Source organism: Anguilla rostrata, chromosome 14 (assembly GCF_018555375.3).
Source record: "Anguilla rostrata isolate EN2019 chromosome 14, ASM1855537v3, whole genome shotgun sequence".
NCBI lineage: Eukaryota > Metazoa > Chordata > Actinopteri > Anguilliformes > Anguillidae > Anguilla > Anguilla rostrata.
The window spans coordinates 20,558,272-20,582,038 of NC_057946.1; the positions used below are offsets into that span (position 1 = coordinate 20,558,272).

The 23,767-nt window shown below is 40.0% G+C and overlaps 1 protein-coding gene across 6 annotated transcripts in view; it reads left to right on the forward strand.

The window, feature by feature from the left end:
• arhgap24 (Rho GTPase activating protein 24) overlaps positions 1-23,767 on the forward strand; it is a 98,520-nt gene that overhangs the window by 69,223 nt on the left and 5,530 nt on the right. For 2 of the 6 annotated variants that reach the window (XM_064309090.1, XM_064309091.1), the window contains exons 4-5: positions 16,636-16,758; positions 22,582-22,789. In XM_064309090.1, coding sequence (XP_064165160.1) covers positions 16,636-16,758; positions 22,582-22,789 — 331 coding nt within the window. Of the gene's footprint in view, positions 1-5,502; positions 5,715-11,495; positions 11,669-16,635; positions 16,759-20,106; positions 20,758-22,581; positions 22,790-23,767 lie in introns of those variants that run through there. The other 4 variants (XM_064309092.1, XM_064309096.1, XM_064309094.1 and 1 more) reach the window with 4 other exon arrangements.

Below are 23,767 nucleotides of genomic sequence, written 5' to 3' on the forward strand. Positions count from 1 at the left end.
GTAATGGTCTCTTAATACATCAGTTTTAACAACAAAGACAGTGTACTTCCTGTGGAGGAAGGATAGTATGATTTACTTTCTCCTTTACAGATATTAATTCCAGGGGTTAATATTTAAGGGCCAGTAGTCACTACATCTGTGGAGGATATTATAGTTAAGAGAGGATCCATGGCCTGACATTATACTGTGAGTAAGGATGGTAGCAAGTTCATATGCTACATAGGTCAATTTACACTTCAGCTACTGTGACACGCTGAGGTACCATTCCCTGTTTTTGCCACTGATTTAAAAATAAATGTTTCTTCCCTGAATTATGAACAGCGCTAATGGCCGACACTGATGGGAGAAATGTGGAGGTGCACAGCCTGTTGAAATCCTCATATGTCACTGTAGAGTGTAGAGGTACCTCTGCAGCTAACAGAAAATTGCATTGTTTGCCAAGACTGGCAGACCTGAAACCAGAATATAATGATCATGAGCTAACTTTAAATGGCATTAGAGTTAGATATATCAATTTCAGTGAAGTAGGCATGAGATGGGGCAAATCCAGAGATTTATTTTTTGACATTTTTAGAATATATACTGTTTTTTGTGATATATATGTGATAGAGTGATATTTAATCAAAAACAGCATGGATGAGACATACTCCTCAATATATGGAATGTCAAATCAGTTACATTCTTCCCAAAGTGTGCGTAATATCACTGTTATTTAAACTAGTATTTTTCAGCAGGCCTTAGTGAAAGGTGTCATTCACACTTCTGTGGGGTGATTCAGTAGTTCCATTAGAATTAGAAGATTGCCTCAGTAAAAGTGAACATTGAAAGATTTTTTTACAGCTTGCTGCATTACTGAAAAGGTTGCTAAGAGACCACACAGTTCTTATATTGAAGAAGTGGTAATTCCACCTATGAGGTGCTGGGGGGGAAGAAAAAGAGCACCGCAACACTTTTTAATGTAAGATTCAGCTTACCTCTCAGTAAGGATGCTGAGTGTCATAGAGGCAACAGAGAGGTCAAAATTAATTCTACTGTACTAACATAAGCTTATGGTCAAGCTACCACTGTGCTACAAATCTGAAACTACAGAACAATGTTTTTGTTGGCACACAAAAAGTAAATGTCTCACACAAATGCTAAATATAACATGAAAGTGGCCATTCGTGTTACTTCTCTGTGAGGCCCCTGGAAACCCCATTCAAATTGGCAGTGCATGTTGTCGAGGGAAATTATTTTTAACAAATAATATTTATGCTAGATTTAAATAGAGTCCCTAAATCCCTGTCCTTAGCTCCTGGACATTTAGGATTATGATTTTGATTTAATTTAAACAAAGGGTCTTTATTTCAATTGCATCCACCTTTTGTAATTTCACAAAAAGCACTTCAGATACAGTACAATGTGATGATATAATGATGAACAGGTATGAGATGCATGTGGGAAAGAACAATGGGATTTCAGGCTTTTGCACTGAGGTTGGCTTGGCTGTGGTCTTAGTCAATGCACTGGATATAAAAAAGTGGTTATACAGCATACTCATGCTCATTTTTAAATTCTCTTCAAATGCTCTTGTAGCTGTGAAAATGAAACAAATATAAGTCTGACATAGTATAACAATTTTTTTCATAAATCAGAACTCAAATAGTGTGAGAGGTTTTCACTGAAAACAAACCTATACTAAAGTATGAAAGGACTGAAATTGTAATGAAATTGCAAAGATATGACTCATGCAGCTCTTTTAACTCATGGGATCATAAATCAGTGACCAGGAAAACTTTTGTCCTTGAATGGACTCTGATGTCCCTCTGGGCTGTAAATGTACATGTTCAAAAGTACTTCACAAGAATAACAAGATATCAATCTCCCTTGCTTTTAAGTGTGAAAGGCCATCACTTTCCAAAACCATTATAGAATAGCATTTAAAAAGACCATAACTCTGAGTTTAAGCAAAAACATTTTGAGAGCCTAACTGAATTGTGATTTTTGAGTGTGGTAATGTTTGGTATCTCTCCTGATATCTTTAGTACCGATATTGAACTTGCGTGGCACCCTCTCTGGGGTCTCCCTTTGTCTGGTTATTACAGTGCTGAGTTCATGAGGTCAAAGTGTGTTACAAATGGGCCTTATTATTTCGGAATGAAGCAGTAAAATAAAATAAATGCAGACGGACGTGTTCTGTGTGTCAGCACATTCTACAGCAGTGGCGTCAATTGCTAAGGCCACGTTATATTTTTTGTAGCACGGTCGTATGTGGCCTATGCTGTACTGCTGTCCTCCAGCAGCAAGATGATTTATCATTGCAAGAAGCGATCATTAAAGAAATCATTAAAGCAATCGTTACAGTACATTTCACTGTCAGTATTTAAAGGTTGTAAAAAAAAAACTGCCACAAGCACTGGATGTTTTCCAGTAGTGGCTTTGCAGCACACACCCACATTTTGTGCATTCTGTGACAGTGTTTTCCAGAGTAAAGTGATGTCATTGCCACACACAACAACTTAACATTACCAAGCTCTGTGCCTGTGGTAAAGTCTTGAGTCATTGTGTTTTAATCTCCACACCATTGTAGCCAGGGTCCCCCTTGCTAAAGTGTAAATTTGTTCCACTTATTTGTTCCAATTACACATCTACAGGGCATGGACAGCACAAAGAGAAACCATTTATTTTCAAATGGGACAAGAAAATAGCTTTAATAATGCCACAAAGTCAGATTGTTTGCTTGGACTCTTAAATCCCCCCATTAAGAACTAATTTAGAAAACTAGTTTGATTTTCATTTCAAGGAAAAGAGTAGAGCCGCCTTTGTAAAAAAAAAAAAAAGGAGAACATTTCCTCTCCACAGAGAGAAAAGTTTAGTCAGGGACACAACACTTGGATCCGTTCCCACAGTGAATGGGATGGCAATATACAAGCTTCCTCAGTTCCCTCTGTTCCGTATGGTAATAGCTTGTCCCTGTCTGTTCTACTCATTTCCCTGGTATTAATGCCATTCATTTATGAATGTTCAGAGTACGCATTCAGGTGACAGAAAATAATGCATTTTCCACAAAGAGGAGGATATAAAATATATTTTTATATATACCTGAGCCCGGCCGGCTCAAAGATGGAGGTTATCTCAGTTCTGAGGATGTGATGAAGTTTAACCAGAATGCCTGCTGGCACCCACATTGATCTCTGTAATGCAGAGTGCTTTCAGAGTGCCATTGGGTTCTGTATTTAAACATATTGGTATAATTTATCTCGGAAATTCTACCCAAAGGCTTAGCTAAATGTATCCATTCCTTATTATTTCATCCCTATTGTCTATTTTCAATGAAGAAAGCAACGGCATAAATAGCCAGATTTTTTTTTAATGTTCCTTGAACAATAAATAAATGATATAAATAAATATCTCTGGGACACATTTTATTGAGAAAAAGTGATGAGATCTGATGGTGCCCTGTTCTTCCGGACAGTTGGGGATTCTTGAAAGATTAAATTTGCCTCTGAGTTTCTGACAGATGTCACTGAACTAGCGGCTCAGACAGCATATTTTGAATTAGCAGTGAGCAGAGGTCCTTGTCTACTGCAAATTATGACTACCGTGCTTATTAAAAAACCGTGAAAAGTGTCAGATTGGTATTTGAAAGCATTATCAAATAACACATATACACATATTTAATGCTACCTAAAACTATTGATTCTGAAACTAAAGGTTGCCTTTTTTGAGGTAGTAAAAAGTTGAATTAGTATTAAAATCTACCTGTTATTTTACACTATACAATTAGCCCCAAAGATCCAGCATATTGGATATACAATCATATGTTTCTTTTGAGTCACGTCAATGTAATTGTACACCAGGTGCTCTCAAAATCACACACTCTGTAAAGCAAGCAAAATGTAGCCGTGTGAGTGGAGTCATGTTTTTTTGTTCAGCACACTATCTGGTGCTACAATACCAATCATTGTTCTCTGCTGGTGTAATGATTCTCCCGAACGGAACTGCGGACCCCGAAGGGAGAGCAGGGCAAAGAGCCTCGGACGACCTTTGACCTGACCTTTGGTTTTTCTTATGCCTCAGCTGCTATTGAATGGGCATTATGACTCCTCCATATCTGAGGTAAGCACTGTCACACAATGGCCGTCGTGATATCCATTTAGGGGGAAAGTTCCGTGGTTTAGATATGCAGCTGTGTGTGTTGACTCGTGCCTCCACATTGCTTGTCCTTCTGATAAACCTGAGCCTTTTCACGGACTGCTTCTCAGTGGGAGGCACTGAAAGGGCACACCTTGGAGATACGTGGGAAGGAATGCACTGTTTGGTCTTGTAAAACATTGTGAAACATCTCAATCTTAAATAATCAAATGACAAGCCCCCCCACTCTCTAAATAATCTCTGCACCTCTGATCATTGTTATTGTCATTTGAATAATTGTGAATTGCATTGTGTGAATTGCTTTCTGTGATTGTTGATAAAGACTGGTGTAGTCAAAATGAGTAGCCTCAGTGAAGTTTGAACTAGATGTGTAGAAATGTTTTTTCAGCTTGGCATTAAGGGTAAATTGTCATGCCAGGACACTTAAGAAAGTTGTCCTTTGACCTGAATGTTTACTGTATTACAAAGCCATTTCCATTGATTTATTTTAAATGTAGAATGGATGGTTGTGAGAAAAAGACACAGTAAAGATATTTAGGGTCATGTTACAAAGCTGAAGTTTTAAGAAATATGTTGTTATAAATATAATCTTTTGACTTCAGAATCCTTGGCCTTTACTTAATTTTTTTTTTATGTTAACTTGTGAACAATAAAAACTGCACATAAGTCATGGACAAAGATGAAAATATTTCTACCACAAAAAGATAAAAGTTTTTTTTGTTAAGCTCTCGTTAAATTTGGTCCTTAAATTTAACTAACAGAATAATGAAAACATCAGCGTGGAGAAGTGCTGATCCAGACTTCCTCTCTGTTGAAAGCCACTCCGTCAGTGTGGCTGTCATTGAATCACTCGAGCTGAAGTAACTACATAACAATGTTCTCACATTCATAGGCAAAACATTTTAGTCAGCAGTGCCATCCAGTGTTTTTGCCTCAATTCATTAGTTAAGTCGCACTGTGGTTTTTCTTCGTCTCTGAGAAATGCTGTAGCAAAAAAACATGGCCACAGTTAACATGTTGTCACTTGCCTACCCCTTTGGTTAATATTGGAAACAACCTAGACATGTGTAATCAAACGATGAAAACAGGAGAGGAGACTGGAGGTGTTCTGACCTCAGATCAGCAGTGACACAAATATACCATATTAATAATTCAACTCCATGACTGATACTCTTGTAATCTGAGTGTTTGCAGAATGGTGGTTTAACAGTGCATTTTATACGTGCCCCAGTTGTGCAGTATGGCCCCTGTTCGGTCAAATCTCTCTCCACTTCAAAGCCAGCTGCAGGCTGTGTGATCTTTCCATTGTTAACTCTGTGGAATTAGGCATGGGTGGGTGTCACCCTTCCTCTTGTCTCTCAGCCCAGCTCAGTCAGACTGGGTCCGGGCGATACGAGCAGAAGCTCCAGGCCCATTGTCTCCAAGTGTTGCTGGCCAACGGAGAGCTGTGCACAGCTCTGAAGGAGCTCCCTACCTGGGACTCGTGACAGAGCCAGTGACCTGGAACATGGAGGTAGTTCCGCAGTTTCCCCATGATTTGTCACCATATGGATTAGTGGACTTACAGCCCTCCTGCAAAGGTAAAAGCAGCATTCTTAGCACTCTGTTTGTTGCTGTATTCTGGCTTGTATGTGGCCATCAAGTACTGCAAATACTTAAGAGATGAAGTAGTAGTTTGAGTTATTGTTGGTTTAGGTGGTTATGTTAATATTATCTTGAATTATAACTATTATTAGTTGAATATCATATATCTATGTATACTGTACGGCATATTATTTTCTTATCATTTGTCAATAAATCAAGGTATTTAAAATAGTTTGCAATGGATTATTACAATGGACAATAAAACTTAAACAAACTGAAGGAATGTGTAGAAGTACTTAATATACTGTAATATAATGGTGTAATATACCGTTTTTTAACATGAACAAAGAAAATGCCATTTATTGTTTTTTGTGCTGCATTTGTAAAGCTTCACGGGATGAATTTTGTCATTGTAAATAATCTGTTGATCGCTTAGCATTTGTTCCCCAGGACCTGGTGCAGGTATTTATGAGGGCCTAGTTGTGAGAAATTCTCAGACTGTCATTAGACACAATATTCAATCCTAGCTTGTCTCTGCATGCATAGACAACTGGGTATGCAGGATACACTTACACTTAGACATAATTGCTAGTTCCGCAAACAATTTACTCCTCAGACGTAGAGTTCTTCTTCTTTTCCCCCTGTGTAATGTTGGATAAGATTTTTTGGGTAAGGTTAAATGTTTTTACATATTATGATAAATGGGTGAATTTTGATTAATTTTAACTTGATAATTATCCACAACTTAATATGGAGGAAATGTTAATGATTTTGTAAATATGCTTGCCTTCTTGCATGTGAGTGTGTGTGTGTGTGTGTTATGGCAGATGTGAGCTACAGTAATATCCCTTTGGCATATATAAAAGTTGCAGGGAAATAGGATGTGTGTTTTCTCCATTTATAACAACAATGCTAAGCAACCTATGATTGTCCCTTTTCCTGCCAGTAACAAGTACTTCCTCTGAGAACTTGCTGAATACTTAAATTTAGTGAAACAGTTTGAGTTACATTTCAGGCTGCTGTGATTTCTCAAAAAGATTCATTGGTTTTGGGGATAAATTCTTTGTTCCCTACTATCCACATAAGCATAGGTACCTGCTGCTAAAAACAATCGTCTTTAAAAATTTGCAGATGTTCTAACTGTAGGTCAAAAGTCAAAACAGTGATTGAAAAAAAGTGTGCATAAAACCTTGAATTAACCTTTGGGTGTAGAATCAAAAGTTTGTTGGTTGAGACTGGAATGGTGATTGAGAATTATTTTTAAAAATAATTTCTGAAGCATAAAATTGGATTAGATTCATTACTGTCCATGTTTCAGTTTCAGTGTAAGCTGCAATAACTGAGCAGAGCTTAGTGCCTGATCTCTGATATGATCAATTGATTATGTTATCGCTGGCCCTACAACACAAAACCCACAAGTCGTGGCCTGACATTTGATGTGTAGGATGGCTGTAATAGTATGTCATTGGCTCCAGTGAATCCACTGGGGGAAGCTGCCCTGAACCTGGACAGCAGGCCACCTATTAAACCTGACACGTCAGACAAAAATGGCTGACCATGTCAACACTGTGTGAGGAAGGAAACACTCCTCAGAGCTCCATGGTACCACAGAGAATGTAACACAGTATGCATCACTGCATTGTTTGTTTTAATGTTTCCCCTTTCCCTTTCAAGTAATGAAGTTACCATGCAGATTTACACAGAGTAGGTTGTCCTCTGTGACGTCTTCTGGAGATTGTTGGAATACATATAAAATGCTCCAAGGGCAATCATGTATCTTAAAGAGCACTTTATGTGTAAAACATTACTGAGTATAGATCACACTAAATGGGACAGACTAATATCTCTGCTTGCTCATAGAATGTAAGTGTTTCGGATCACATCCTAATTACTAATGCAGGAAATTGCACGCATACATTTTACAGGCCTATGGCTCTCAGAGACAAATGTGAAATGCAAATATTGTATTATATGAGCGTTCTGTGGTGCCATTAACAGTAAAACCGGGTGCCATTTGTGAGCTTGATAGCCAGGAAGCCTGAGGAGGCTGAAGGGAAGGCACAGGCAAGTCTCTTGTGAGTCCGAAGCCAGTGGGATTTGCATATTCTATGCTTTTCTCAAGGCATAGGCGAGAGAATTACACTCCCCTTGGAGTCGAGTATTTGGCACAGTAATTTGCTGAGCCATGGCTGTCACATAGCATCCACTGTAAGGGTAGAGTATCCTGCGTGTGTGCCGAAGCCAGACTGAGGGACATCACTGGATGCTACCTCGGGTTCCAGGGGTTTCCGTGGAGACAAGGCCCCCGATCTGCATTTAGCTGCTGAAAGGTTAGAGCTGTATTTAACAACTCACTGTGGGTGCAGCTTACACTGTGAATCCGACGTGTGGAATGTCTTGCAGAATTCCTGTGAAATGCTTCATAGAATATAGATGAGCTATTTCTAAACTGTTTCACATGCAGTAAAATTTAATGGTTTGCATGGTTAAAGCCAATATTTGCCATCAAGTTCATTGCTGTTGCCACACTGGTTGCCTGCTACTTTAATGGACATTTATAATTTGGTTTTTGACATTATTCATAACGTGGGCCAGTTGCTTTGGTTGTCACCGGATGGGGTCTCAGCCATCTGCACTGGCTGTAACTGTAACACATTGGTCTTCCACCCACTGGATTATTAATGTGGATCAGACTGCTTGATGCTGCTTGAGGGCATTCCATAAATTCTAGGAAGCTGTCTCTGTCAGACCTACCGACCATCCATCACCAGAAAGGAGTTATATTTCTTGCTTGTGAATGTTTATGTACATACCCAGTACAGTTTTTATTTTTAAAGTCGATTATATGGTTAGTCTTGCCATGATTAAACACGGGAGCGTAATAATGTGCGCAAACAGCGTATCTCTGGATGATAAATCAGCAACAACTGCTATCCTCCTTCTTGGCAATATGCTAAAGATCAATGTTTGCCTTTTAGTATCAGAAAATGATCAAACAGGAACAACAGTATAATTCTTGTGATGCTGTATCATGTTTTAATTATCCTTCAAAAGAACAGTATGCTAACCAGTAGGCAGCGCTGACCTGCAATACTGCTAGTAATCAGATTTCTATAATATATACACAAATCTATGTCAGACCTACCATAGACAAATTCATTCAAATGTTAATTCATTTATCCTTAAATCATAGCATTGACAACACAGGATCATTGAGAGTACACAATCTCGTTAGCTTAATGACAGCTTTTCACCAGCTATTCACCTGTCTGCTCAATAAGATTTGGAGGCATTCCAATGGAAGCACATCCCAGGCATTCATAGAGCTATCTGCATTCAGCTCATATAACTTGGCCTTTATGTTAGGCAACTGCGGCGGCCAACTCATAATCTTAACTCTGTCTCCTCAAATTATACCTTCATACTTTCAGCTCAGTGACAACTGGATAATCATGTGCCCATATGCTTCCAAAAAACATGCTGACATTAATGCCAACAAAGGTATTGAATACAATGTACATTTCAGGTTTTAAAAAATGGTGCTTAGTACAGCTAGGCAATTCTAAAGGGGGGAGTACCACTTTAGGAAGAAATAATACTTAGTCAGCAATAAATTGCCAGAAACAATGCTTGGCTTCTGATTATTAAAAAAAGAACACTAGAAAGAGTCATGAAGTCATTAGTCATGAGGACATTCTTATTAACAGTCTGACAAGGAGACAAGCACACAAACTTTCACATTCAGGGTGAAATATCACTGACTGCACCCAGGCAGAACTTAAAACAAAATGTTTTGTACACCTTAAGCACATACTTTACGTACAGGAACCATTAAATGCCTGAACATAAATAAATGTCAGATCTGTTAAATAGAATGTGAAGGGTTCTTCGGAAATGTTCCTGTCTGCCTGTCTCAGAGCATTGGGGAGACAGCGGTAATGCTGCGCTCAGTGAATCCCCTCTCCGTAGACTGATCAGTGCTCACGTCAGAACGCCTGGAGCTATTGGCACTGTGCCTCCTTGTCCTGAGAAGAGCTTTGCTCTTGTACTGTTCCACCCCGCTGGCCCAGAACTGTTGGCTAGTTTGACTTCAAAAGATGTCAGTACCATTTCTTGTCCAAAGTGCAAAATCTGTCTGGACAGGACTTAAATAACAGTACCTGCCTTAAGAGAGAACTACTAATCAAGGACTAGCAGTAGTCACCTTCTGAAGTATCTATATAAGGTCCCGGGGAGATTTTGAACAAATGCAGGAGGACGTTGTCATGTTGTGTTCTAATTCTGTTTGTTGCTGAACTGTACAGTCCAATAAATTAATTGCTGGGAATAAAATGAAAAATAAAATGCAACCATTTGAATCGAATTGACTGTATCGTACAGTTTGTTTAAAGATAAAGCAGACCAAGTCCTGTTAGTCTAAACACACACTGTGCTGGGTGTGAGGGCAACGTCAAAGACAATGGACATCTAACCAGACCATGTTTGCATGACAACTAGCCTATGCAATGCAGATGTGAATACTCAGGCTTTTCTTGCATAACAGATTGGTGAGAGCTTCTACATTATAATGCAATGCAAATAGGGTGACTCAGTTTGGCTGGTTGATTGATTTGTATCAGGTTAACTAGCAACAGTTACTCAGTGTCGAACCAGTGTGATGAACTGAAGTTTCTATGATGGCTCATGAAGCTGTCTTCACCATCCCATTCAGAATATAATGAGGTGTGGGCCCACGAGTCATCCACTGCCAATGGCCAGTCTGAGCCCTTCATGCACAGACATCTGCGAAATCATGGTTAATATTTAAAATGGTAACACAGGAGGAGGATGGAGACGACCGTATCCGAGCCTTTCCTATTGTCTCAACGTTCTAAAGAGTCAGGACAGGAACTGCCAGAAAAGTCAGTCATCGAGGACATCCTGAGGAAGGAGAGCTCTGGAGGCCGCGCGTGGACAGGGCAGCTGTAGATGAATGGACATCAGGGAACGGAGTCAGGGGAACCCAACACTGCTGTGATTCATTGAGGGTCACTGCGTGAGTAATCCAGGTCAGGATCAGCTGCCCTGCAACAATAGATCACTTCATGACCAGGGATACCACAGCCAGTCTGACGCCATTATGCTTGCCAAATTGGACCTCTCCCCTCAGTTTTCATAAATCCTGTGATATACATGAAAGGAAAGTATAGAACGGTGTATATATTGCTGATCTCTGAATTGCTGAAAATGATCAGAACCAAAGAGAGAAAACCAAAATGAATAGTAATTACCGGTGTGCATATTTAGTCATGGATATCCTAATTCTGACTAGGGCTGAAGTTTAAAAAAAAAAAAAAAGAAGTATCATTACCTGTCCATCATGTGTCTATTATGACACCAATGCATTTTGAATTATGACTCATCGTTGGTTGGTTACATGATACAGCCTTTTAGTTTGTTGTAACCTCCAAATAGTGACCAGAATCAGATGCCTGAATAAACAGGCTTTGGGCATCTAAAATATTTAAGGCTTTGTGAAGCTCTTTGGGTCTTGACACCCAGTTTAAATCGGATAGCGGATCTCCCTCAATGTAGTCCTGTAATCTTATCATAATGTAGACGAGAGGCATGTACACGGCTAGCTGTCGATGGAAAATACCTGTACTGTCAAACTTAGCAAAGAATGCACGTGCAGTCCCGACGGGCGCTGTCGGCTCACGCTTCGTGGTGAGACACTTTCCAAATTCTCTCTCTCGCTGCTCTCAAATGCTCAGCGCAAGATGGGAGGGGCCGGAACGTTTAATCCCATTGTCTAGCAGCCGGTCCGAGAGGCTGGCTGAGCCAAGTAAAAGCGTTTAGTGTGGATGTATCGAACTGAGCGCGAGCCCTTGGTGGATAATTTCTTCTGATTTTTCGCTTGATAGCCTACCTCATGTGACTGCGTTTGAACTGCCTGCAGAAACTTCAGTAGGTACAGCGTGCACGTTTCCTTTCGTTTTGTTTTCTGTCTATTGTGGACTCCAGGAAGCTGTTGCCTATTCGCGGACTGTTTAGGAAAGGTATTCTAATTCAGGTGTTTAGACTATGTCGTACGAATGTTGTATTATTTATGATGTTTAAGGTTATTAAGCCTCGCGGTTGGCTAAATTTTGATTAAAATAATTATATCCGTCTTACAGTGCTGTACATTTTGTTTGATTTAATGATGTGACATCTGAAGAGCCTTTTCATTTAAAAAGGCAGCCCAAAATTTGGGGCAAAAAGATCTGTTAAATGCAGTTTAAAATGTGTTGCTTGGTTGCATGCAACTTGTTTTCCATGTCTACGTGTATTTTTTCCATGAAAATGTGCTGATTGATAATTTATCTGTATGCCAGGTAAATAGTTTGCTAACTGACAGTTCCGAGGAATTAATCATATTTCTTCATATTTTCATGAATAATAAGCCTATTAATAGCTGTAGGTTTAATTTGCTGTTGAATGCTGAAATCTGTGCTAAAGCAGACAAATTAACTGTCAAAAAATAAATAATTATATCAATACGTCTGTTCATCATACAAGAGCATTACAACATTGTGATAAATTGCGTTTGCAGATGTATATGTCATGTGTGCAGTTTCTTTCATACGATGCTACAAATGTGTTATTTCAGTACAAAGACACTTGTAGATGATGCTATGAGGTTACAGAATCATTGAATTTTATACCATCCTATACCATCCAAATGCTTCTGGAATAATGTTTTAAAGATCATTTTTGTGTATTTATTGGTGCCACTTTGTGTTTTGTAATGTTTTTAAAAACAGTGTCAAAGCCATTATGGGAATGTTAGGCTGTCATCACCAGTGAGGTGAACATGAGGCTCAAATAAGTGTTAATCTCAAAATAACCGAACAATGGCAGTATGATTTTACCGAAATGTAAAGTTGTGCTGTACATAGGAAAATATAGGCAATTCAGTTTCAAGTGTTTCATAAACTTGACATAATTTCATGTACGCAGATGACAACAGCATAGGGAAATGGCTCAGTACCTACTTTCAAAACCAAGCAAATACTTATCTGCTGAAGAGATTCTTCAAAAGCTCTAATAAGGATGGTGCTCGTTACCTTCTCCGGCCTCTAAATTGGCAAAATTATCAATCATGGGATTCCATGAAGTCTAATTTATGTGCTGCCGGTGAAGGATAGTCAATGGGGGCCTGGGAGTAGTGGCCAATCATTGTGTTATCAGAAAGGCTTAGTGATTGTGGGGAAGATGGATGCGCTTGTGAGGCCCAGCTAGCTCGCCTGCTGAGATCAAGGGCAGAGGGGACACACTTTAGAACCAGTGAAATATATCCACTTAATACACAGACAGGTAAAGGTAGCTAGACCACAGCCATGGCCATTATGTGGATTTGGAGTGAAATCCCTTACTCTTGTAAAGCAGTCACAGCCTAGGGGAAGTCAGTGGGAAAAGTGTTACATCAGCTGTCAACACTGAATTTCAAGCCAGTACCATGACATAATTCTTTCAAACAGCAACTTAAAACTATAATTTGTCGCAATCCTTTTGCTAATATGTAGGGTATGCTACATACAAAAAAAGTGTTATAAGAGTTGCTTCTTTGGAAGAAAGACAAACTAAACGTGAAAATATTGCTTGTCTATAGTACGGGAAGTTATTATTCCTGGGAACAAAACAATGTCTAGTCATGGCATGGTTGACCAGGTGTACAAATTGTGTCCCTCACTTGTTAGGCTGTTACATATCCTGTTGTTGCATGTACACAATGCCCAAGTCTGAGTGTATAAATAGAATTGTTGTGTTAAACAGGAAAACAAATTGTCCCCTTGAGTTAGCAGTGGTGGGATTGACGATCCCACTGTTTGTTATGGGGCAAAGAGGTGAGACTCTGATCTGAGGACTGTGCAGTCAAAATACCGTCTAGACTTCTGAGCCAGCTCAATAGTCCTCCTGTGTGTCAAAGACCCCATCGCTAATAACCTCCGCCCCCCTCCTGCTCTAACCATCTCTGACAGGCAGGCTAATGAAAGAGGCCATAATGAACATCTGTTGACAGAAGTTCTCAAATGTATCATGTTTAAGTTACATTCCTTTTAACAGGACAAAATATGGCATAAAAATCTAAAGCCTTGCAGCCACTTGAATGGAAGGAGCTCACATTTAATTCAAGGATTTGGCCCCAGTTCACCTGATAAGGTACACAGTCCAACATTTGTCCTATAAGCTCTGCTTTACATATACCTCCTCAAGCCATGCCATTTCAACTATATGAACACATCAGGAATATAACTCATTTGAGAGGAAACAGGCTGTACCCAACCAGTATTGTATGTAACTACTGAGGTTTATAAGTAACACATACACTTCTGTTGTCTCAAAGTAAAATGAAATTGATGTAAAATATACTTGGTATGTTCATGTGAAAGTTTTAAGATGAAGACTCAGTGGTTGCAATGACGCCAATGTGCTGTTGCGTGACTTGCTGTTGGTACAGAGGTTTTTCACTGGACACAGTAATCCTCTACCCACACAGAAGGTTATTTTAAAGTTTTTGTACTGTGACAGCAATGGACATTTAAATTACGATACTGGTGTCTACTTATAATCATTTTAAACAGACTGAAAGGAGAAAGGGAGTTAATTCCATTTAGTTTCCTTGAATGCACTAGAGAAGATTGCTTATGTGTTCCTTAGGCATGTGTAATTCATTCACAAGCGCTTGAACAACATGCCAGCTTTGATTGGAATTTGTTTTTAATTCATTTATTGCACTACCACACCCAGAATACAATGCTTTTGCTTAATTTATTTCCTAGTTCTGTGCCCACTGTTACTGTAATTATAATTGCATAATGAAAACATCAGTGCTGGGTAATCGGCTTTAGGTAAGTGAAAAGCGTAAACTGTAAAATGGTGAGTTAAATTTAAGTGTGAGTTTATATGAGTAGCATTTGGATCATGTGGACTCTATCTGAGTAATGTGTACTCAGAATTGATTTAGCACCAAACATTTTACAATGAGCTGAAATTACCTCTCCTTGTCATTGTGCATTATAATATTCATATAATTGTGCAGCAGTAAGAAATATTTTTTGAACTACTTTTTCCATGCTGTTGAAATAGTTTTACGATATCTGTCATCCTTGAGATTTGGATCACAAATGCTTTTTGAGAAATTTGAAAATTTCTTTGTTTAAAATTCCTGGAACATCTGAGTTCGCAAGGGAATTTTGTGTCAAACTCTCATGGAATGTCTCAACACTTGTTTATTGTGAAATGACAACCATCAGTCACTCTGAAACGTGAATGTTTCAGAAACAAGCCTTGTTGTGTGTTTTTTCTCAGTGTCATTCACAGTCTGACTATACACCAACGGCAAATCGTGACTGTTGTGGAACAGTCTTTGCTGGCTCACTGGTGATATTTAGAACAAATTGTGCTTTGAATCCCAAAAGAAATGCATGTTTATGAATGTGTAATTATTCGTTTTTCTCCCATATTCTCACTACACAGGGCAGGCACACAGATCTCAGTAGGCGCTTTGGAGAGACAATCCAACATCCAAATGGCTTATAAACATCTTCATCTCCACAAGTTTAGAGCAGCCCTGTTGCTCATCTATGATTGTTGACTCTCAAGAGCGTGAAACTCAATGACAGCTAACATGAAAGGGAACGGGGTATTAGTAAGGGAAAATAAAACCCATTTGGTATCAATCCATGTAATAGTCAGTACTGTATGGGGTATTGATTTGACATTGACATTTAAAATTTTCCACTTTCCCTAAGGTTCATTTTGAAACACTTGTCCCCTTTTACCAAAAAAGGTGGAAGGGAAAATATTACATGGATGCAGCTAGGTAATACATTCCCATTTTGCTAGAAAGTCTCAGATTGATTTCAAACTCCAGTTAGATATAAGCCTAAATCAGTGAAATCATTTTTGGAAATGACAGTTTATCGGTTTTTTATAGCAGCTGGTTGACTTGAAAAAAGATCACTTTCAAGGAGGGTCACATTTGATTTATCAGAACAAAGGGAATGAAGTACTTGTAAAGCAAAAAGAAAATAAACAGCAGCTACAGGGGCTTCTATTCCTATTCCTAACAAGGGATGTTGATGCTTATTTACAGTACTACCACTATTCACTACTACATTACAGTTGTGCAGCAGCTGAATTGAATAAGTTTTGCATCAAGGCATCAAGGCTATATATATATATATATATAGCTGACTTGGTTCTCCTCCCAGAGAAAATCAATGGAGAGGACAGAGCTCCATCCCTGGAGATGTAGCAGAAAGCAAGCATGCATTACATTTTCCTCTTGAATAATTTAATATAAGTGCCTTATCATTTTCCTATTAACTGTTACATCTCTACATACCTCTTGACTCGGTTTGAACAACTAAATTATTGCACAATCTATGATTGACATAAATTATTTTCTGAGCAGGTACCATTATCCCAGACACATTTCCAGCCTGCCATGTAGATATGGTCATACTGAAGCAACTTGTGTTACATACTAAATTTTTCTGTGATCTTAATTCACTGTACTGTAGTGATAGCAACACTATCCCTCACACTTAGCAGCTGATTTAGGCCAGATTCTTTCTCTTCCATTTCCAGTAGTTTTGCCTGGAATATCCAGCCAGTCTTAGTACTACATCTTAGCCTTAGTATTGTCTCACAGGCAAAATTTTGCCACCTGAATCCTTCATTTCAGACTATTTATGTTCCATGGGACCCCTCGGATGCACCAAACTCAGAGTGAATCCATTTCTGTCTGTTAAATGTCCTCTGAATCTCTGTGTGTGCAGCCTTCATGTTGCTGGACTTTGTGCTAAAGCTGTAGACAAGGTGTGCATGCTGATTGATGGTTGATTGAAGTCTGTGTATGAGGTAGGTGACAGTCTCATGTTTTCACAGGGGGAGACCGAGAGCGAATGACAGCCAATCATGAGACATACCTTCTTATGGCCAGCACCCAGAATGACATGGAGGATTGGGTGAAGACCATTCGGAGAGTCATATGGGCACCCTTTGGTGGAGGTTAGTAACCTGAAGACATCAAAGATTAATGTATTTTTCTGTACACTACTGTATAACCTCATTGAAGGACTGTGCAAGTCACAATTTGTATTTGAGGGTCTTTTCTCCCAAACATTTTCCCAACCTTTTACATCAGGAATTGTCGAACAGCACCAGCATACAGGCTGCCGGGAATCACTTGTATTTCATATTATACCATTATGTGGTACTGTATTTACTGTTAATGGTAAATGTCAGTTGTTAATTGATCCTCCTTTCCCGCAAGCTGTTCCTGCCTTCCTCTTCCCTCTGAGCGTTTCCAGCACATTCCATAACTACTGCTCAAAACAATCATCTTGAAAAAATATAGAATTTGCAGGCTTGAGAACATAAAGACTCAGGTAATAATACGTAGTTTACAAAGGTGTAAAAATATGGCCCTTTAAAACCGCTCTGCTTCAACCGGGGATCAGTTACCACGTTCAGCCTTTAATTTCATTTGGTTTTGATCCCTGTGCATTTGCAGTTCCTGTTTCCGACTTCACAATGCCACTGTGTTGACCATTCCACAGATTCTTTGGGTTTTTATTGATTGCAGTGTCTCCGCACAGGCTCTCTGTGGGGAGACTGCAAGGCCCCGATTAGCCGGAGCTTCAGTCGATGGGACGCTAATAGATTTGATGTGCATTGCACTCGACCGCTCTTCAAGAGGCAGAGCCCTTCATTATATAGATGTAGCTGGGAGTTTTGTAGCTCCACTGTTTTAAGTCTCCCTGCCTACACTTTGCCTGTTTTTTTGTGTTTTTTAAGGGGAGTTTATTTTCATGTTAGGGTGTGTGAGATACACCCCGCAGGGTGATCATTGCACAAGGGATCTGATTAAAATCATAGGCAGCGCTTCATGGAAAGAGCTTTGATAGTTCTGTGACTGTTGGAGGCTAGCAACTATGCATCTTCTCAACTTCTTGCAGTTCATAGATGTAGCCACTAACCCAGAAATATGTCTATTCTACAGAAGTGTATTAACCCCATAATCGGTACTGGTTGTGAATCACAGGTAATTATTCAGGTTGTGGAGGTTGCCTGCTGACATTATTCTCAGCCATTATTAGTGTTGGTTATCACTCAGTTCCATGTATGGAATACATTCCATTGCAGTATGTTTTAATGTACTTACAGTTTTCACTGTTTTCCCATTAGATAACAGTGTTTGCAACCTGTTGTAATTCAGATCCCATAAATAAAGATTTATCCCATAAATCTGCTAATTATCCGCTCACTACTTCTACTCTCATCATTTTATTGACCATGGTATACTATTAATTGTAAAACAGCATGGAGCTATGGAAGATATGAAAGTCTGAGGGCCGTTTTTTGTACAGTATCAGAATCCATTACATTAAATATTTTTCCACCTAAGAAACTGTGATTGCTTAAGCATTTTTCGTCCCCTCACTGTTGAGACATGAATAATGTACAGGGGATTAAATAGAGAGATCCCAACAGCTTTAAGTTTCCTGTTCTGCAGGGTGTTCATGGGTAATCCCACAAGCTCTTTTTTATGAGGAGCCCTGATACAGGAGTTCCAGAGACAGGGTTTCTTCAGCCTTTGTAAATCAGGTTACTCTCCTTGGGCGGCAGAACTGCCCTGAGGTTAAAGGTCACTGAGTCAATGGGGTACAATATCAGAACCAGAAAGAGGCCAGAAAATTATATTTGGCTGTCAGAGCAGACACTTATTCCCCAAGCACCTGTATTCCTCACACTGTGTCCACCTGTGCTTCATACTCCTGTGACCTTTGTGAACCAGTATATTAAAGATGAAAGGGTCAACATATCGACAGAATAAGTGGAATGTCATATGACTCCTATCCTTCATCTGGTTTTCTATTTTAAAAATTTTTTTGAGACGGTGATAGACCTCATTTAAATAAAATAGTGTTTTATGGGTGCCAGCTTTTTAAACTGTCTGACAAAACCTTTGCTAAGATATACCTTATACACATAGATTCAGAATAAATCATTCTCTATACTGTGTGAGTTCTGAGCAATAGGGCTATATGTAGTTAGATGCAGTGATGTGTACTTTTCCCTGCAGTAATGAATTATGCCTGGCTGCATTATTGGCCATTTAAATTTTCTCTCTTACTGTTCCTGTTTTTCCCCTGAAATTGTACCCAAGTGCCTGGAAATGGCAATAATTTCTCTCCTCTGAGATGTTTTTACCACACCATGGAGGAATATTTCCTTCTTATCTTTTGTTTTGCATAATGCATTTTAGACTGAAAATAACAACAGGAGCATTTTTATTTTATTTATCAATGAGCAATATAGAGGTTTTCAGCAAATCTACCATTAAGCCAAAACAAATTGTTTGTGCTGTCCCTGCAGTGCCTTTGATCTCCTTCTACACTGGCCCATATGCTGATGCAATAAGACTGGAGTGGAATTTGGTGTATAAGTGTGACCTTCCCTCTTGCAGTGGAGGAGCAGGGGGGAGGGTTGTGTTGGTTACGTGGAAGACATTTTAACAAATGCTTCCAATGTGCGAAAAGAGTTATGCCCAACTTGGGAACTGTTACATCAAATATTCTCGCTATGGGGATTTGGATGTTTGGCAGAGGCCCCTGAAAGGAGCAGGCAGGGCAGCCATAGCCTTTGCACAATATAACAGGTCAGGTCCTCCCGTTGAGCGGTGGCTAGCCAACTCGCTCCTCCCTCCCAAACGCGGAAAGTGCTGGAAGGAAAGAACACCTCGGGTTGCTGGAGCGAGCTCTTTACCCTCGCAGCACTGCTCCTGGGTACGGAGGGCTCCTATCCGCCCGTTTTGCTTTAAGTTCCGTTTCCCCTCGCTGGGTTTCATTTTTCGGCAGCTCAGAAATGACAGAAGGCTTGGCAAAGCGGAAGGGAACTTTTGGTGTGAGGGACATGGAGAACGTGCCTGCTAGGACCTGAAAAAAGGGAGACAGTTTGGTTCTGGCTCAGCTGTGCAAAGGTAGCCTCAGTCTCTTCTCTGCAATGTAGGTTCCTGTTGTATGTAGATGTTGGCACGAGATAATGATGGATAATCCTTCTGGAAAACCCTGTGGACACCAGGGAAGCTTGGAAAGCTTGAGAGGCCAGCTGCACCTGTGCTTGCTGAAGGAAGCCATTCATCGCCTGCTGTAAAGCTGAAGCTCTGGACAGATGTAGTCAAAATCTCGAGCTGCTCTGGGAGAAGGGGTTCAGAGTTTTGCACAGTGCTATCGAGCACATGAATGGGAAAAGCGAAATCTGGATGCAGCTCTTGCTCAAGACTCTTGGCATTGATTCTACTGCTGTTTCCAACTCTGATTTCCCTTGTCAGCATTTATTGGAAATCTGGATTGATTTTGGTTTCTCGTAGTAATTAACTGATTGTAGTTTTTGAAAGAGATATGCCAGTTTGCTCAGCTCAGATTTGATGTGCTCTGCAGGATGTCTACAGTGAGTAATAATTCAGGAGAAACCCCTGCACTGAAAGTGTAGAGGGCAGATATTTTGGGCTCATAAACTCTGCCATAATTGCACGCTGTACAGTCTTCAGGTTCAAGAATGAATTGAAGTGGAATGTGGAGCAGATCCAGATGAAAAAATGAAAGAAATGTCAGTAGTTCACGAAGAGGAAATAACAATGGAAATGTCAACAGGGAATCACTGCTCCTGTGTGTGAAAGCCTGAAAGGGCTGTTTCCTTGAAAGCCATAACCAGACCTTTCATTTTTTTGGTTGCCAATCAATAAGAGGGAAAACTTAATGGAAGCCAAATTCACAGGACAGCCAAAGAACTCACAGGAGCAGGTTTTTCTATCTCTCTGTCTTTCTGTGTTTTCTGCCATCCCAATTCCCCGTGACATCAACTGTGTTGGATATTGAAGCTCACTCTCCAGAATGCTGGAACATAGAGATGTGAAATTGGCCACCTCGGGTGCACTGACATACCACACTTTAATTAATAGAAGCATCTACCGCAAGATTAGGAGCTGTGTCAGCTTCAGGAAGGGTGAGTTTTATTTATCATGGTAAACTGTGTGGACTAGGCAGTATTTGGGTACACTAAACAAATGTATGGCTCTTATTTCATGATTATATAATTGATTTTATGATGTTTTGATTGTAAATGTCCATATGTTGCACCTCAAATGGAGCATTGTTTGTTTGTATTAGTGTTCAGATGTTTTGATGGGATAGTCTTGTGCCAGTGCAAAAGCATAATCAATTTGCTATGCAGACTGTCCTCTGGTAATTTAACACCCACAACCAAGTTCCAAGGTTACATTTTTGTTCAGTTTCATGTGGATTGTTGTATGTTGTACATTATTAGTTGAGGCTGGACAGCTTCACATTTAAAGCAAGTTTCTACCATGTGAGAAAATGTGAGAAAAAAATGTATTTAAAGAGGTTTGTGATAAAAAAGCAGCAGATTGTAACTTTTGAGTTTAATTTATGCAAACTCTGATTTAACCATATTTGCATAATTGCATCTCTACTTTAATCTTTGGAGTCAAAAATGAAATTCTTGAATTTTTGTGTGTGCGTACATGTGCATGTACGTGTGTGTGTGTGTGTGTGTGTGTATGTGCCAGAGAGCACTATTTGAGTCTCTTCTCTGGCCAAGCCGCTTGTTGATTGTGCTGGTTGTATAAGGTTGTTCTGTGTTGAGTCCGGAAAGTAAGCTTCCAGGAAGCCCAGCTTAATCCGCTCTTGTACGCATGCCACATGAGATGCCTTGAATTTGAATCGCACTTTTTTCACAGAATGACACAGACAAAGAGGCAGAAAGGGAAACGGGAAGTTTGAGATTTAATCGTTTTCCTTTTTTACTTCAACACATTTTTTGGAGCTTTGTCGGAATACATGCTGTTGAGTTCAGTGCAATAAATCTTACCGGGAAGGGAGGAAAGTAGCAGTTGGATTAAATCTAAAAACCAGGTCTTTCAAACTCACTCGTGTCCCTTTGACTTTGCTCCATGCTGTATTTTTCTCCGCCTCATCTCTGTTGAAGGAAGTTGACGTTATTGAATTGTTATTTTAGTGGCTTTTTTGTGTGCTTTCACACTTCTCTGAATGTTTCTGCATCATCTGCTAAATGACTTACCTATAATATTTCATGGTAAAAAGTAAACAGTAGAGGTTGTTGTCTTACTGTTGTAGAAAGAAGTTAGGCAATGCCTGTCATGAATTAAACTTAAATATGTTGAGGTAGGAGCCTCAAAAATTGAATAAGTTGTTCTTGTGTTGCATTAATGCATATTTTTCTATGGAAATGTTGATATTGATTTGTTTATATTGATTTCTATTTTTTTCTATTTTCTCTATCCCAAAGATCACTAATGAGACACTTTTGACAAAAGGGTTAATGTCCCCATCATCTCTAACACCCTAGCAAATATAGTGTAATATACAACTATACTGAGGTCTAATGATGTGGTTTTGAGCAATGAATATATTATGAGAAATACTGACCTATGATACAAAATATTAAAATCAGTATTTTATAATAAACATGCCTATGTACTTTACCTCACAAAATGTTTCCAGAACTGTAAACTCTTGTTACTAGACACTGAAAGACAATTGTCTCAATTCTTCTGATTGTCTCAGTGTAGAATTCATTTTACATTTACATTAATTTTCAGTTATAATTAATTAATTATTCCTATTACATTAATGAGGGGGAAGCTCACCTCAACCACCCCCAATGTGTAGTGCCCGCCTGGGTAAAATGTAATCCCAATCAACTGCCTTAGCACTGAACATCACTTGACTAGTCTGACAAAAAGAGAGTGTGAAGAGCTGGATGTGAGCCTCTGTGTGCCTGTCTCAGGTATCTTCGGTCAGAAGCTGGAGGAGACGGTGCGCTATGAGCGACGCTTTGGGAACAAGCTGGCCCCCATGCTGGTGGAGCAGTGCGCGGACTTCATCCGCCAGTGGGGCCTGCGGGAGGAGGGCCTGTTTCGGCTGCCCGGGCAGGCCAACCTGGTCAAGGAGCTGCAGGACGCCTTCGACTGCGGCGAGAAGCCATCCTTCGACTGGTACGGCAACAGCCCCCTGATCGGCAATGCTACCCTCCCCCCCCCCCCCCCCCCGCCCCCCTGGCCAGGCGGGAAGCCTCGTTTGTGCTCACTGCTGAAATCCCGTTTTATAACGCTAGCTGAATGGAATGTAGTGGAATTCATTGTGGGGCGCAGTCGGGATGTGCTGACTCTCCCCTGCGGGGGGACATGAGTAGCCACTGAGCGCGCTCAGTTGGCTGCTGAGGAATGCCCACGTCAGCCTTGGAAACTGAGAATTACGCTCGGCTGAGGGAGCCGGACGGCTCAATCGTTTCACTGTCGCCTGCTGCCCGTCTGGGTGCTGCTCCGTGTGCTGAGCTGAGTGGGGTGTGTTGATGTATGTATGTGTCTGTTACAGCCTCAGCAGGGCACAGTGGCCATCTGTGGGTAGAGGAACACCCCCTCCTCTCCCATAGCTCCCCCCCCCCCCCCCAGGTCCCTGCATTGTTTATCTGTGTGTGAGGGCAGAGGTCCAGGGAGGAAGCATTGAGCATACCCTGTGCTTCACGCTGCCCCCCCGCCTCCAATTTCCCACTGCAACGCGGCTAGAAAGAGGACTTCATATTATCAGTATCTATCAGAATCCTAGCAGCATATCAGCTGAGAGCAAAAAAAAAAAAACATAATGGCTGACAAACCTGTATAATGGAAACTCATTAATTCATGTAAATTAATGTTTTTGTAAGATAGCAATTATGATATATTCTTTTATGAATTATATATTATGTTAAATATTACCCAACACCATGTTGAGATGGGGTACTATTTGGGATCGGCTATGTTATTTGGAGCAACATTAGTGTCCGTTTAGCATTACCAGATTGTAAAATCCAACTGTATAGGAAATATTGAAATATCTTTAACACTTGAATTAAGACCCTAATAACTGTGTGTAGGAATCCCTTTTTGACATTTATTATTGAGCTTTCACAAGCTTCTTCAGGTAAATCCTGCGTG